We start from the raw sequence: 17,064 nt of genomic DNA, 5'->3' as shown, positions 1-17,064 counted from the left end.
AGCAGCATCACCACAGCACCCATAGACTCGACTAGATATCAAGACACACAGCTGCAAAACATCATATATACTTAGACACCTGCATAATAGTAGGAAAAACATACCAACAGTTTAAAGCAGTGGAATCATATGAAAGGGAGAATAGATCTTCGCCCATTAAAAACCACATACAACTGTGCTGAGAGGAAAAAAATTTATTGGTCCTTTAGATTTCCAATGATTGCTTGTATTATGTTCAGCAGATTCCTTCAAACATTACATACAAAGGATATATTTTCTTCATTTGCAATGTTAGAGCTAGCTTAACATTCAGTGGAAATGTACGGAATAAAAGTAAAAAAAAAGTTAATCTTCAAATTATTACTGAAATACATGATTATTTTTTTCCTATTTCAGCAAAACACTTGCAAAGAACTGGGTTCTGTGCTCAGTACCCATCTTCCATGAAGACGACTCTCGCATATCACAGAAGGCACTTGAAATTCCTGGAAGTTGGGATATCAGGAAGAGGAGGGATCAGCTATCACTTGGATAACAATACACTCATTTTTAGTAAGTGCAATACTAGTATAAATTCAAACAGCCACAAAGCATTAAGATACAAAAAGCTTAGCTGGACATGCTAACTAAAGGGCTGCAAAGCTGGAGTACAACAGGTCCTTCGTGTCACTGTCACCATTACTCATCATCTCCACCACAGAGGAGCAGGAGTGCTTTCCTGTAGTCCCCAGATGTATCTTTCTGTTAATATAACAGACCAGTCACCATGAGTCACAACCACAGAAATGTGAAGAAAAGCAGCAGCCAAGGAGATCTATAATCCAACAGATTATACATTTGTCCCACCCACAGGAAATCCACTTGGATGACTCTCCACTCAGGAATGACGCAAGGAAATTCTCTGTCTCTTATGTTAGAGCTCTATTTACACCAACAGACTTTCAGAAACACAAAAAAACTCCAAAAGCTTTACTAGAACTGAGCTACCCATCGCATATTAGAATGCATTCATTCATCTGCAAGTGAGAAAGTCCAAACAAAGGAGAAGACCAAAGCAGCACCAAAAGCAACAATCTTTAAATGTGCAAAGTGCACCTGCCATCACTTAGAAAGGCCGCAGCTCTGCTCCCTGCAAATAATGGGAAGCTCTGCTACTGATCCCACAGGACAGCTGTATGGGCCCAACTGGCAGTGTCAAAAGCAACTCTACTCAGCCTAATTAAGAGAGTATAATGTCAGGAATTATAACAGAAAATCATAAAAAGCAGCATTTAAAAATAAAACAGAATACCCAAAAAAATTCCTAGGGAAAAAGGCATTTTGGCTTTAACTTTGCAGCAACAGCTGACTCTGGATTTGTTGCTGGCTCTTGCCCTTCCTGCTCCTTCCCACCCACTCAAAGGAGATTATGATTCAGACTGATTCCACAGTGAAATGCTTTCCACTTACAAATGGTACAATAGGTTCCACACCACAATCTAAGATTTAAACTTCAACCCTGTGATAATTCAGATTCCCAACCCCAACATTATTTCTCTGGAGCCAGCACCCTCTCTGAAGCACTGAAAAGCAGAAGGAACCCAGACAAGAAAAAGGAAAGGAAGCAGTAGCTAAAAATGGTGGATGAGTAATTGTAATTTCAGAAAACCACATTTGCTCTCCTAGTGAACACTGGAAAAAACTTTTAGCTTTTCATAGGAAGTGTCCCCCACTTAAATGACGCTATGTGGTACTTCACAAAACTGCAGACCAACCACCACCACTCTCCGTATGCACTGTGTTGTCCAGCTCCACTCACATCTGTCCCCCTCCCATAAAAATAAACAGTGGAAACAGTGACATCTCAATCACCCTCATTTTCCCTGACAACAGGACAGTAATCTCACCTGAATCATTTGATGCAATGACTTTGCAAAATTCTTTCTCAATTGTTGTCTAATATCCAACAGATCAATTTCACTTCTTGAAACCATGACTCTGATCAGGGTATCATCATCAGTGCCAGCCCCCTAAAGAGAAAAGTTTAAATAATATTAAAATACGAGTTTGTTCTGGACAGATGCTGTAACAAAACAACAAATACAAACAATCAGGGTACAACACAAAAGCAGAGAGTGCAACAAGTGGTGTCTCAAAACACTCCTGCATTACATTTCTGCTCCAAAACAGAGAATATTTGGGACAGTATCACAAGACATTCACACTGCAATGTGGAGAGCAGAGGACCTACCATGCAAGGTGCTCTAATCCCTAGACTTCTACGAAATGCCATATGGTCAGACCTCTTATTTCATGTTTCATCTCACAGGCTTCAACCGTGAATGCCCACATAAATTTAAAACAATCCAGTTCCAAGATTACACAGTCGTATAGCTGATCACCACAATCAGAATCACATGCAAGTCACCCTTTCAATGTAGTCTGAGACTGCAGAACCGCAGTCAGATCTGGAATTGGGTACATAAATCCTAACAATGACTAATACAAAGCATGTACAGCAAGACACAAGCAGAGCAACTCATTTCACAAATTATCCAGCTGTTTATTAGTAAGGTAAACTTCATAAATCTTTTCCAACCACGCAAACATGCTCCACTCTTTTATTCATCCTTATTGCTTTAAGCATTTTAAGTTCGTGTGCTGGCAGGCGGTGCCAGACTAACATCCTGACCCCTCCTGCTCAGACAAGTCAGACTCCACACAAGCTGAAGCAATACAAATTTTCACATGCTGACCTGCTAATGCATCTCAAGGAAGGACTTGGCAGAGCCCCCATGATCATCTTCAGCCTAACGTCCAGGGTTACTCAATCCTTCGACTGGCTGTAATATTCTTGGATTACACCTAAAAATGCCCTAAAGCTGCTCAGAAGTTATGCCATGAGTCTGGTGGTTTCCAAGTAGGATTTGACATTAGAATCCGGTAAAAGCCAGGCTCTGCCTCACCTAATCGTGAAAGCAAACTCTGCTTATTGTAGAACTTTGTCATGTCAAACTGATAAATTAGAAGTACAAACTCTTCTGCCAAAGCAATAATTGATGAAGATATTTTTTATCTGAAGTGCTTAATGATTTTTATTTATATTTAAAAAAAACCTGGGAATCTCACCAGCAGACATTAATCAGGCCCCTCGCAACAGAAATGTACAAGATTCTAAAACGTACAGGAAAAGATTTTCTATTGCATTCTTTAACAAAATAAAAAATAAACAATAGACAAATAAAAAAAAAGTAATCCTCCTCACACAGCTCAGCACACTGGTATAATATTTTGTATTTTCCACCTGAACCTTATTTTATATTTGTATCTATAAAAGCAGCAAAGCAGCTTTTAAAAATTAAGCTATCATTTCATCTCTTTTCACCAATTCTCATGCTGATACCTCATCAACACAACCATCTGGCGACAAACATACTTCAGTGCTTTCCAGCAAGGGGACGGGGAATTCTTCAGGGAAGCTGGTAACTTGCCTGGAAACAACAGACTACCTACCTCGGTTTTAATTAACTCTGGCCACTGTCAGTTAAAAACACAGTTTTCCCTGCTTATCTCTTCCCATTCAAGAGAAGGCAAAGCCAATAGAAACACAGTTGTGTTGCTGATGGATTTCCCCTGCAGAATCTTTCATAGCTGTTTAAGTCTCTTTCCTTTTCCTCTGATGAGCTTCTTTTCCTTCTCAAAATGGGACAGATAGTCAACAAAATGTGTTTCGGAACTAACTACACCTTCAGTCTGTAAATACTCATCTTCAAAACAAAGAGCTAAAAATCTGCACAATGTACAGTTTAGTTTTGGGTTATCTTTACTTCCTCAATATATCCACCACCTAAAGACACTGTTGTCTTTATTTAGCTGAAGGTGCCCAGTGGATCTAGCCAGACATTTTCCAATGTAACAAGACCAAATCCAAAAGCAGCTGATGTTTCCTGTGAAAGATTTATGGTCTGACAAACTTACAATGAACTTGAAGTAAAGCTTATGAATCATTTGTATCCTCTCCCAGATCTGCATTCCCCAACCCTTCTGCAGCTGCTTAGTGATACAGTACCCTGTTGGTACTTACAGTGAAAGAAGAAATAAAAAACAAGTGAAAGGGAGAAGAATAGTAGCTGGGGAGATGGAAAGTGATGTATGAAAAGGATGCACATACCTTCATGGAATAATAGAGAGTCTCGGCAAAATAGGCAGGCACACTTCGGATGCATTTCACTGAAAAATGTCAAAGGATTAAATTACCGATTGTTATTGAACACAGGACAATATCTTTCACTGTCAAGACGACGTGTGTGTTACCGGATCATTCTCTCCAGTGTGGACAATTAAATATACAGCTGTCAGCTAGATTGTTCCTCCGCTACAACTCTTTGGATTCTAGGAGTTAGACTGTACCATGGATTTCTAATAGAAAAGAGACTCTGCTAGTCAAATTCTACTCCCAGCTACAAATCTGCTGTGATATTGCCCTAAGTGAGATGCCAGGAACACAAACGAAGGCAGAGTTTTGTCTCACTTTCTGACAGAGGTGCACACGACCAACCAAAATGCAGTTCACCACCACCCCCTTGGCCCACTCCCTGCCCCCTCCCTCGGCTCCCCCCGTCTATCAAAGGAAGAATAAAGGCCTATTCTCTAGATACAAAAACAGATCCCAGGTGATTAACTTTAAAAAGAAACCATGTTTTCATGCCACTTCCTATAACAACTGCAATTTAAGAAGGCCTGAGAGTAAATGAACAAGGCCAATTCTAGATCTATTAAGACTTAATTACCAACTGCCAAAAGCAGCTTCTCCAAATCACCAGAGGTTTCACGGTCAATGGTCTCTTCAATTTGAAAGCCAGAAATAGTCATGTATTTGTCAAACACTGCAAAAGAGAAAGTGTGCTTAGTCACATATATAGTCAGCATTTCCCCCAGTATCCTCCTCAGTACAGGTTAATGCCATCTGTACCTCATTATCCACGAGTCCAAATGCCATCGTCCACTCATTCTTCCCTCTGTCCTATTTTAAATACCTAGTTCCTGACTGCTACTACACAACACATTCTTGTACCTGGGGAGGAACAACCTCAGTCACCAGGACATGCTGGCCATCAACTAGGCGGAAAACAGCTTTGCAGAAAAGGAGCCAGGGGTCCCGGTGGACACCAAGTTGAACATGAGGCAGCAGTGTGCCCTGGTGGCAAAGGCAGTGGCTGGTATCCTGGGCTGCATTAGGAGAAGCGTTGCCAGCAGGTCGAGGGAGGTTGATCCTTCCCCTCTGCTCAGCACCGGTGAGCCCACACCTGGAGCGCGGGGTCGTTTTGGGCTCCCCAGTACAAGAGAGATACGGAGCAACTGAAGCGAGTCCAGTGAAGAGCCACCGAGACGACTAAGGGACTGCAAGTACAAGAGAGATACGGAGCAACTGAAGCAAGTCCAGTGAAGAGCCACCAAGACGACTAAGGGACTGCAGCATCTCTCCTACGAGGAAAGGCTGAGAGAGCTGCAACTGTTCAGCCTGGAGAAGAAAAGGTTCAAGGGGGGATCTCATCAATGTGTACAAATATGTGAAGGGAGGATGTAAATAAGATGGACCCAGGCACTTTTCAGTCGCGCCCAGTGCCAGAACAAGCCATCAATGTGTACAAATATGTGAAGGGAGGGTGTAAATAAGACGGACCCAGGCACTTTTCAGTTGCGCCCAGTGCCAGAACAAGAAGCAATGGGCACACAAAATACTTTTTTTCCCCCCGTGCAAGTGACTCAGTACTGGCACAGGTTGCCCAAGGAGCCTGTGATGTCCTCACAGATGTGGAAATGCTGTCTGGACATGGTGCGCTAGGTAGTCCTGCTCAAGTAGGGCCGGACAAGATGACCTCCAGAGATCCCTTCCAACCTCAACTGTGATTCTGTGAATGTATCTGGTGAAAGGGTGTGGAGAAAAGAGGGAATGGGAAAGAACAGAAGTTTTAGGAAATTATAAGGATTTTTCCCAGGGTGCAGCTATCATTTAGCCTGAATCTGAGATCTTGTCTACACTGGGCTACTACATCAAATTAACTTCAGACAAACAAACTGGCCTATTGGCAGTCTGTTCAAGTCTGTGTTCATGAATATCCGTAAGACCTGAGTTTTCTATGAAATCTTACATTTCTATCATGCTAATAAATGTTGGGTGCATCAAAACAAACCTTAGGTTCCTTTAATGCAAATAATGGTAAAAAACTACACAGTAAAATCACAAATCAAATTACCTTTGAAAATCCAAATGAATCTAAGGATTCAGCAAGGAAAACAAAAAGACTGGAGAACCAAAGCAAAACTTACTGGTCATTTTTTCCAATGGCCAAAACAGCTCGGTAAAACAGACTTATGAACGGGTAAGGAGCAGGGAAAAAAAGTATTTTGTCTCTTTATGAACAGATAATAATGTATGCACCTATAAAAGGGCTGATCTTTTCAGGGTTGGATCTCCATCAGACTATGACGACTCAGACTCTCACCATCACTTCTATTGTCATGATCTTTTTCAAAAGGGGAAAAAAAAAAAAACAACAAATAAGCATCTGGAAAGAAACACCCCAGCTGTCCCTCTGATCTATTGCACCATCCCATCAAGCAGGAGATCACCACTGCTAGGGGAGAACTGAATTACAGGAAACAAAATTAAATGTATTAAATAGAGGGAAGAGGTGATTAAGATTTCTGGGCTTGACAAATGTGGTACCAGAAACAACTTTCCTACTATTTCTACCACCAGTTGGGTAATACTGAGACTTCAGGCAGAAGTTTTCAAGCACACATGAGCCATACTACCTACCCCTCCTTAAATGGGAAACGCTTCGAGTTCCCAAGATGGTGATGAACTTTTCTTCATCTGTTCCCCATTTCAGCTCCCCAGCTCTAAACAAAACCTGTTGCAAATTCAAGAGTTCAAACAGCAGCATTTGTTATATGTCCACACACCCTGTCGAAAAGCTCTATTTGTCTCACTCTAAGGAGCATTAAACTTACTAACAAGCTATAGCTGGAAGGAAAAAAACGAAATAAAATTGCCAAGTACTGAATCAACCTTAGAAAGAAATAAATGACAAATTCCGAAATTGACTGTGAAAGAATTTACATGAGTAATACTGCTTAAGGCCCTAAAATTGACTGTGCGCACAGTTCTTCTCATAAGCCTTAAGGTTTCTGAAACTGTGATAACACAGGAGATAAAAATCCATTCCTAATACTACTTTTTCTGCCTTTTTTCTCCTTTCCCCTTTTTCAAATCAGACTAGCAAAACTGTATTAGATGATGACTCATATCAACGGGAGAACCACACACACTTGGCCCAGGAGGAAGTTTTCCAAAAAGGAGGGGAAAATGGACTTAGAAGCTCTTAGAAACAGGATTTGCGGGCTGGTAAATTCTTAGTCATATGAAACCAGATTTTAATCATTTTAGCATATTCATTGCTCTTCAGGCAAGTCTTTCTTCAGTGCAGACAATGGCCAGGCTATTAGCAGCATTTAGGAAAGTAATGCACTTCTAAAAGTTGGAATAAGCAACAGGTGGGGGAAAATGAGAAAGAAAAAAAAAATTCAGAAAATGAAATTACTTCTTCTTCCTGACACTCAGAAGCTTTTTTTTCCAAATTGTGTGCTAAATACCATGTAAGAAGAAAGGTTTGTACATACTGTAGTATATAGTATTGTTTCTCCCTCATCAATGAGGGGAGGACAGGCAAACAGGTTACCATCTATATTCAGGGCAATCAAATATTTCTTAGAGAAATCCCTACAAACAAATCTGCTGCATAGCAATGCTGTTGGCCATCTGTCTGTCCATATTGTAAAAACCTGACTGGGATGTTATGAATTTCCTGTTTATGCTTCTCCCACAATCCTATTCAAAACACATTTGTGACCGCTGCATGCTCTTTTTGATATCAATGGTACAGAGTACAAAAGGGTGGCATAAAAAAAAAAGCAGCAAGCTATTAAGGCATTGCAAGGATATTTAGTTCAAATAACATATGCTAAGCTCTTCAAATGAATACCAGCACTCTCCATCCAGTACCAAATGTGAAGTCCCAGCACAGCATTTAGAAACACCAGGAATGCATTTCTTTAAAGATACTAGAAGTTGTGAATGGCATTTTATGTGGGCTTTAAGTTTTTATCTGCCTTGTCACTGTGTAATACCCAAAATATACGTCAATTGCATAACTTTAAAAAAAATGATAGTCAAAATCTCTTCCAAAAAGTTAAACTTTCTCTTTTGGGCATTCTCAGAAAAGCCTTGCAAGTTCCCTGCATATTCATACTATCTTGTAGTATGAACGCCCATTCCCCAACTGCTTTGGATTAATGTTTAGTAATCATAGATAAAAAAAATTAAAAATCACCACTGAGCAAAAAGATTGCCCTCTAATGTACCAAATCCTTCCCAGAATATCATATTAATCAAGAGGAATATCGTACATTTGCATAGTCACATACCTCAATTCTGACCATCTGTACCTGGCAATAGTAATTAGAAAATTCTCCGAATCTGTTCCAGCTATGTCAGATGTTGAATGTAAAGATACCAATAAAGAAAAATGTGACTTCTCTGTTTGGGTCCCAGCCCAAGCCAAACATACACGACAACCCACAGAGATCATTTAGAAAATGAAGACTTTTTCAACATTTAGATATGGTGCCTCCTAAATTTAGATGCTCATGTAAACTCAGTTAAAGAGGCCAAAAGGAATCTATCCACCTACCAAGGCCTGTGGCTCACGGGTTTCTTCAATTACACAAGCCCCGCTAAAGGCAAGACTGACACAATTTCATGCAACAGTCTAGTTCATTATTCAAACATTTGCCTCACTGATTTTCAAGCTCTAATTTCCACAGGAATAACTTTAATAGCGGGAGAACACCGCATTCTGGATTTACATAACAAAGGACAGGCCTGTGCCAGTAAAATAAATTTTGCCAGTCTGTCTCTCCATCTTGCTCTGCTATCAGGAGAATGTTTTATTAATCTGCTATTCTGCTGCTCATTCTTGCCACCTTGAACAATCCATATATTTTCTTTCATGTCAACTGACAATTTACAAAGAGGAAAACGTCTGTCCCAGAGTTATCTGAAATAACCGAGAAGAAACATGCGTTAAATGAGTTCTGTAACCAAAATGCTGAAATACTGTCCATCACTACACCTAACAACAAAGCCAACAGCATCCAGCAAGAGACTGCATCAAGGATGCCAATTCACTGCTGGTGTTCCTTTTCCTGTCTAGAGCACAGGTTTAGTGATCAGTGACAAATTCACGGACAATACTCACAAAGGGCAACACGTGAGTCCCTAGAAACTCTTTCGAGGCAATTCTTAGACTGTCATCTGGTTACAGTGAAGCAGAATATTTGGTATATTTTCTCTTTTTAGTATTTCACCCTCTATGGAGGCATTACTCACCGAATAGCATTAACATTTCACTATGACATGTATATATGACATGTGATATATAAGGACTGAATTCAGAGAGAAGTTCAAGTCAGATATTAAGGAATGAACTGTTACCATCTCTGAGTTTTCTCTCAGCATCACAAAGCCTCAGCAATCGTAACTCTCTCCCCTAGTGATCTAGTCACTGTTTCATTCAGACATCTCACTAAGTAATAAGCAAAACAAGACATGCTTTACACTGAAATGTGAAAGTGCCAAAAATCTTGATCCCAGTGTTTCAGGTTTTGACACTTCTTTTGTCCAGACTGTATAAAAGCACAGGAAAATGTATTAAGAAACACACACAGAGAACCTTAACAATTTCTCACTCACATTTGAACTCTAGCTGTATACTCTCTTTGCAAGGTAACTTGTAGAAATGCCCCCAAACCCAAGTCATTCACCCACCTGAGCATCCTGCTCAACAAGACTCTCATCTACTCTGCCATCAGGATCTCTATTTGCCTAAAGAGAATTTTCAAAAGTTGTTAAACCGAAGAATCAAAAGTTGAATCAAAAAACAATTTATCTGTTATATTGAGTAAGAGTTACTGCGAGAAGTCAAGCCCTAATGCATCTTGTCTGAAATGACCTTATTTTTCCCTTCTGCTTGCATGTGTCTTTATGAAATAAATGTTCTCTTCTCCTACTGCCTTCAAAATCCCACGTGGCAGGCATTTTGCTATACCCATGAGCATCACAGAAGTTTTTCAACTCAGTGATGCGGAAACCATCCATCACAGAGCTCAAGACTGACCCTGCAAGTCAGGGGAAGTGACTCAATTTCAGAACCAATCCTGCCCGTCACCAGGGATACCTAGAATTCCAGCTTAGTAAGCAGAAAGTGACAAGTGTACATCAGACTGGAAAACAGAAGTGAAAATCATACACACATGCCTGCACACAAAGAGATACTGACCTGCAGCAGGACCACCAGCAGTCTCTGAAAATAGCCTGATGTTTCTCCTGTGATCTTATCCTCCAAGTTGGCCTCATACTCTGCAAAAGAGCAATACCCATTCAGCACCTTACAGACTTCCTCACTATTTTGAGGAGAAAGGAAGGAAAAGCAGAAAGTTAATTTGAATCACAGCTGGTAGAATCATTTATCAGAAACAGCTTTAACAGCTAGGATATATTCTGCTTTCATGTGTAACCTAACATTATTGTAAAAGAGGTGAAAAGATAGCATCTCACACCTACTATCAGGAGCAGATTCCACAAAATATTTTGAAATACAAGGTGACATGCATAGATTCAGCTCTTTAATGAACTAAAGAGCATACAGATCTGGAGTTATGCTAAAACATGGTAGTCTCACAACTGTACAACAACTGTGAGCCCAGAAAAGTCTAGTACTAACAGATTTTGCCCTTGCGGACTCTTAAGTTTTGCCTCAAACTTTATTGAGACACGAGAATTTCTCATGTGGCAGGAATCTGCATAGAGGCAAAGAAATGTGTTGAATTAAACACTGCTTTAAAAAAAAAAAACAACTCCACAATCACAGGGTAAAAGCACGTACTCCTGTGAGCAACCAAAAAGCTGTGCCTGCTTTAGCGCAAATGCATTTGAACAGAATGCTGAGCAAAATGCAAAAAATCACTTCTGGTTTTTTATGTGATACCAGTTTTCTAGTTTCTGATTACTAAAAATCTGCTGTCAAAGGGATGAAAATAATGGGTGAAAGAAAGAGATGCATTTGAAAGAATTCACACACAAAACACCATAATCTGCAGTCATAGTCCCAAAATAAAAACTATTTCAGTTTACAGTTCAGACTCTAGTTTCTTTCTATATGAAGTTTTGCAACACAGCAGAACAAAATCCTACTTATTGGACACATCCATCAGTTCACAGATAGACCTTATTTGAAAGATGAGCTAAAATCATATTAAGAGAACTTAACCGTGACCCTAGAACTTTATTTTATACAGAACTCTACCTTTCAGATAAACCTGTTTAATATTCCGCAATTCCGCAGGTGTTCTGGAGGCAAGAATTTCAGTCAACACTTTCTCATTGGTTCCTGCTCCCTGCAGGGTGCAAGTATAAATCAGTTGACGGAACAACAAAACAAAAACAAGAAAAGCAAGCATCAGCTTATACGCTTGGATCAAATAAAGAAAAATTATTTTCTTCTTTATGGTATATTGGGGGGGGGGGGGGAATTTGTTCCAGTTCCGGCTTGATTATTTTCAAAACCAGCCCAACACTTCGCAAAGGCTCACTGCTGCAGGATTCAGATCAGCCTTTCCATGTTCAAGCACACCCAGATAGGCCTCAGCTCTTCACTCTTACAGTCAATGACATCAAGGGCAGTGAAAGACTAGAGTAACAGTTTCCCTCTTAGCTGCAGTCCACATACGGTGCTTCATCAATTCGTACACAGACAAACATAGAGCCACCCAGCAATGATCTTTAACCCTTGTATGAATCGCGCTATGTTAAACCCACTCTCTCTTCCACTGCAAACAAACACATTTTACAACACAATTGCTAACCCAGTTAGTTTAAGCTGCTGCACTCTAATTACAGCAGGTACAACAGGCACTATTCACTTTGACAAGGATAAAATTTACAAAAGCCAAGCCAGTATCTTGTTTCCAGAAGTCTGAGTCTACTTTGCCTGTAAGGATAAGCCATTGCTCTTTACGCTTCCAAAGGAGTCATTTCACAAAAGCAACACTGAAATATCATGCTGTGTATTTTTTGCTTCAGCATGTTATTTACAGTCTTTCCTGTAAGGAAAATCCAAACACTAACTGCATACAAAGATATCCAAAATACAAATCTGCTAGGTTACATGTAATCATTTTCAAAACACAGATTGTTTCAAGAACATGCCTATTCAACAGGCAAGGTAGGCAGAGTTACTTTAGTTCCAATCTAAGTAGCAGCAGTGAAAACTGATAGGACAATCTTCAAGCCCACGCTTAATGCTCTCAGATGAGTTATCCTGCACCGAAGTCTCTGCTATTGCATCTTCTTTACTGTCGTTATCCACCTTAGCTGAACTGCAGATAATACTGACACCTTTTCCTGGGCAAATACATTCTCCGAAATCCACTGATCTTGTGTCCAATATCATTTTTTGTAAGTGACAAGCACAAAACCACTCTTGTTTCACTATCTCTATTTTCCCTCCTACACCCACAACTGTAATTTCCCTGTCAGTCTTTGACTCCTAGGTCAACAAGAGGAGCTTGGGAATACATTTTCTCCTTTTAGTCAACAACGCCTTTATCAGGTTCTCTGTCAGGTGCCATGTCCCCTTCCCCCACTGCATATAAAGACATTACAGAAAATTTCCAGGATTAAAGCTTCTGTTGTCTGAGATACTATTTGCTGGGTCACGGGTTCATGAGCGCTAGCTTGCACAGTTGACTAACGGCTACATATTAACCAGTTGCTCATCAAGGATGTTGGAAGTTTACCTGTAAGTGTCACCCAACCAAGCACTACCTGACACTAATCAAGTTCAATGTCCTCTCCTTTAATCAACAGGTTTTGTGAATAATCCAGGGTCACCCAATTCCTGAATTTCCACAGTCTGATGATATCAGACAGGTGTGACAGAGGAGAAAAAAAAAAATAGGACCACATGGAAGAAAACACTAAAATATCTACACATACAGATTGTAAATTGTCTGTTTACCTGGCCTTCCCAGAAAGGCACTAAATGCATTCAGCTAACGAGAAATGTTAGAAAGGTAACACTGACAGGGCTATCAACTCTTCCCTCCGCACTACTGGAAGCAGCTTTTAGAACACATTTCATAATACAGCTAATACCCGCTCATAATTTTGGTGGACACCAGTTTACACAAGTACGCTAGCCCATCAATTTTGGAGTTGCACTGTAATCCACCAGGGGCAAAACACTCCCTAGCTTAAATAATAGTCAAGAAGAAACAAACAAGTAACATCACACTTTAATGAAATGCCTTGAACTAATTTGCAGCCTATGGGTACAGCCGTATAGCTATAAAATCTAGGCTGCTCACAGCTGAAAAATCCAGTGTTCACTGGACTTCAGAGCTGCACTGTAGCAGTAAAAAGAATTTAAAAGCAACATGCATATCTACTCACACTTAAATCAGAAGGAACAAGTCTTATGCTATATAGATTTTAATCTGCATCTACAGCAACACTGTTCTTTTAAGATCAGACAGGTTCTCATGAAAATAATTTCACCTAAAACATTATACAGACTAGATTTCTAACAAGTTATTAGGATGAATAAGAAACCAGGCAAAACCATGGCATGAGCAATAATAGCAGGTGTTAGTATAACATTGCTAATTTATAAAAAAAAATATTAAAAAAAAATGCTAGTTCTATGACCATTCCCCTTACCAACCAAAAGTTCATTCCTAAAAAAGAACAAAAGAGCAACAAACACTTCATATAATCTATTAATTCCCTTCCCTCACTCCTCTTACCTTGATGGCATGCTTCAGTGCATGAGCATCAAAAATATATGTTGGTCTCATCAAAGACACCATCAATGTTTCAAATTTGCCAGTAAGTTCTGATTTCAGGTCATCAACAAGATCCTAATGCAGAACAAAGAGTGCTGTAATGAGCAAGGACTAACCATTTAAAATGGATGCATGTGTGTTTGCACACTAGAAAGCTCTGGAGACACATCAAAAAATCCAAGGGATAGAATTCTTTTTGTTTTAATTGGTACCTGAACTGAAACAAATGTAGCCAAATAAAGCAGAAGGATACATGGGCATTGGAAAACCTGAAACATACTGTGATTTTCCCCCCACACCCCCCCAATATAGAAATTCTTTAAACCCTACTTGTTCACTGCACTTGCTATTTGAAACATAGGTTACCCAGCCAGAATAGTAAAGGATCGAACAACACTGGACAACAGAAACAAGCTGTCTTTGCTTTGAACTCACTTACGGCTTTATCTACCAATATATTTGGTTTTGTTCTCTCCTACGGTATTAGGCTGCTTTATTTCTGTCACATTTTCTAGCTCTAGAAAATTCTTTTCCTGTTATCACTTTACATTGCAGACCTTGCACCAAAATATTTGTTAACTCCTTCCATACTGAGAACGAGGTCAGTACTAGAAGCGTACTAACAGGAAACTATAGGAGCTTTTGCACAAAAACCCATCTAAAACAAACTGGACCGAAATACAGAAAAAGGAAGTAACTTCCTTGTGCTAACCTAAAAGGAATATTCTAACCCAGCCAGCCATTAAGGATATGGCAGGGTGGGGGAGAGGGGGAAACAGAAGCAAAACTAGATTTTCCTCGAAGGAACCTTTCATGGGGAATGTGATGCATGCGCCTCACAGTTTTAAGTAATAATCACAGGCCACATTCAGCTCATTTCTAGAGGTATTTTTCTTCTTCTCACCCTGCCAAATAAGGTTTTAAAGGCAGATGCAATTTCTTGACGCTGAGCATTGTTTCTGCTGGTAAGGATCTTCAGAATAGTTTCTTCATCAGTCCCTGAAGTTAGAAACAACAAAGAGTTACAAACACTCTAAAAAACAAACAGCAGTGGCACAAACTCAAAAGGCAATGAAAGATGCTCTGAAAATAACAGTCTACTGACAAACAGCAGAAGCATTTAAATAGCAAATGTCATGTCACCATACCCCAAGCTGAGCCGGCAGGTTTGATGTTTTGCTGTTGCAAAACTACGACTGGAGGACCTACGTGTTGTTTGTTCTCCAACAGTGCTCTGTTCCAGACACTGCTCCCAGCACTCCAGGCATCAGCTATAACGTTTAGTTACAGTCTGTATTTGACATTAGGAGCCTTGCCTTTGGGCTCACCAAGGGATTTAATTTAGAATAAACAATCTGCCAACTCCCAGCAAAACTGAGTCCAGTAACCCCAAACACACCAGAGTTACAGCAGTGCAGAGCTATTATCTATTTTATATATGACACTTCGCAAGGTAGCCCTCACAGCACAGCACCTTACTAGCCCTATTAAATTTGCCAATAGGCTGAGGTATTATCACATTTCCCTTCTTCCCTTCCTTCTGCTTCCTCCCGCAGGCAGCTTTAAAGAAAGCAGCAAATTAGGATTTGTTCTCGCAGGGAAGTTTTGGGGCAGAAAGCTACAGCATGAGTTACAGACCACTTGTTAGTCTACATTCATGCTGTGTACTTGTATTCTTTGTTCACAGTAACTGTAACATGCTTATGCACTTCCACACCAAGGGGGCTGTTGCACATTTTCCAAGCAGAGAGCTTCTATTATACTGTCATAACTCTCCACAGTTGTCAACCGTAAATCCACAGTCTAGCTTGCTGTGCAGTAAAACTCTGTGTGCAGAGAAGCCTGTGGAGTACCAGTTTTTAATGGCGAACATGCAAAGCACCTTGTTTTTTCCCTTATCCTAACGTAAAAATAAACATCCTTGAGAGCAGCACAGTCAAAACTAGGACACGCCCAGACTCGTGCAGTCCTGGGGTTGTCATTCCACAGCATGTAGATGCATGCCCCACCCTCATCTGCTAATATAAAAAACGAGTTCAGAAATGATGTTTTCAAAGAAGTGAGAGCTCCCTCCTTTTCATAAAATAAATTATTCTTACCCATCCCCTTCATGGCCTTACGAAGAGCTTCTGCATCAGCTCTGGCATCAAAAGAGGGGGCGGCTTTCACGGTGCCTCTCATGTTCTAGAAGGGGGAAAAAAGGGGTGGGGAGGAAAGGGAAAAAGCCATGAAATAGAAGACAGCATCTTTCAGCTCTCCATACATGAACTCAATTTGAATCCACAGTCCCAAAGACAATAGCAATTTTCTTGCAGCTGTCCGAGTAAATAGGTATTTAAGCACAGCTCATTTAAAAGGTACTACTATGGTTTTCCTCAGCAGTACACCAGCTAAGTTCAGGTATATTTACATAATGGTAGTTTGCAGGATTGGCATTTATAACACCGGAGCCTGAATGCAGGAAAATTACTAAGACATTATCATTTGTTAATTTGGGAAATTAGTTGCACAGATCCTGTGTGCTAGAAAAGCTGCACAAAGATCCAAGACTCGTTCGGAAATAAGAACTTCCTCTCCTCAAGGACAACTTACTGGAGCTCTCAACCAGCATAATGCTAATTTTTTTCCATCATGTTGCAAATGAGATCTATTGAACTCTGCAATGGCTTTCAATTTTTCATCACGTTTCTTTTGACCTAAGCAACTTTTTACTCAAGTGATTAGCTGTAAACTACTATGAGAAATGTAGCTTAAAAAGAAATAACAGTGCAGACATAAGGATAAAAGATCAGCCTGTTCAAATACAAAAATAATTCCATGGAACATGGCTCTTCAGGGACTTTCTCCTTGGGTCAAACACAAAAGGATATTTATCACCTTTATGGAAAAATCTTGCCTTCATTTAAACGTTCAAGAACCTGTATGTGTATAGCACAGAAGTTAATTTATAAACTATAAAAGTCAAACAATGGTCAAAAGGGGAAATAGCTGGGTTTTGGGAATAGGGAGGTTTTTCTAACAGCTGAAAAAGGGAAATTTCTTGTAAGCATCGCTGTACAAAAGTAGTAATCAGTGCAGGCAGGGCATTTTTTCCACTCTCAAGGAAGAGCATGAAAG

General features: G+C 40.0%; 1 protein-coding gene across 1 annotated transcript; it reads right to left on the bottom strand.

Annotated features, from left to right (window-relative positions):
* Positions 1-358: 358 nt before the first annotated feature.
* On the bottom strand, positions 359-16,128 carry ANXA5 (annexin A5). The gene is made up of 11 exons (XM_009706386.1): positions 16,047-16,128; positions 14,852-14,946; positions 13,909-14,022; positions 11,409-11,499; positions 10,383-10,462; positions 9,872-9,928; positions 6,803-6,896; positions 4,770-4,865; positions 4,151-4,209; positions 1,887-2,009; positions 359-741 (listed from the first exon to the last, which is right to left on the bottom strand). The coding sequence occupies exons 1-11, from the start codon at positions 16,126-16,128 to the stop codon at positions 679-681; spliced, it is 954 nt and encodes a 317-aa protein (XP_009704688.1). The 3' UTR covers positions 359-678.
* Positions 16,129-17,064: the final 936 nt, after the last annotated feature.

The sequence above is a fragment of the Cariama cristata genome, unplaced genomic scaffold, assembly GCF_000690535.1.
Source record: "Cariama cristata isolate BGI_N322 unplaced genomic scaffold, ASM69053v1 scaffold1048, whole genome shotgun sequence".
NCBI classification, from domain to species: domain Eukaryota; kingdom Metazoa; phylum Chordata; class Aves; order Cariamiformes; family Cariamidae; genus Cariama; species Cariama cristata.
This window is presented reverse-complemented; position numbering and strand designations above follow the sequence as displayed.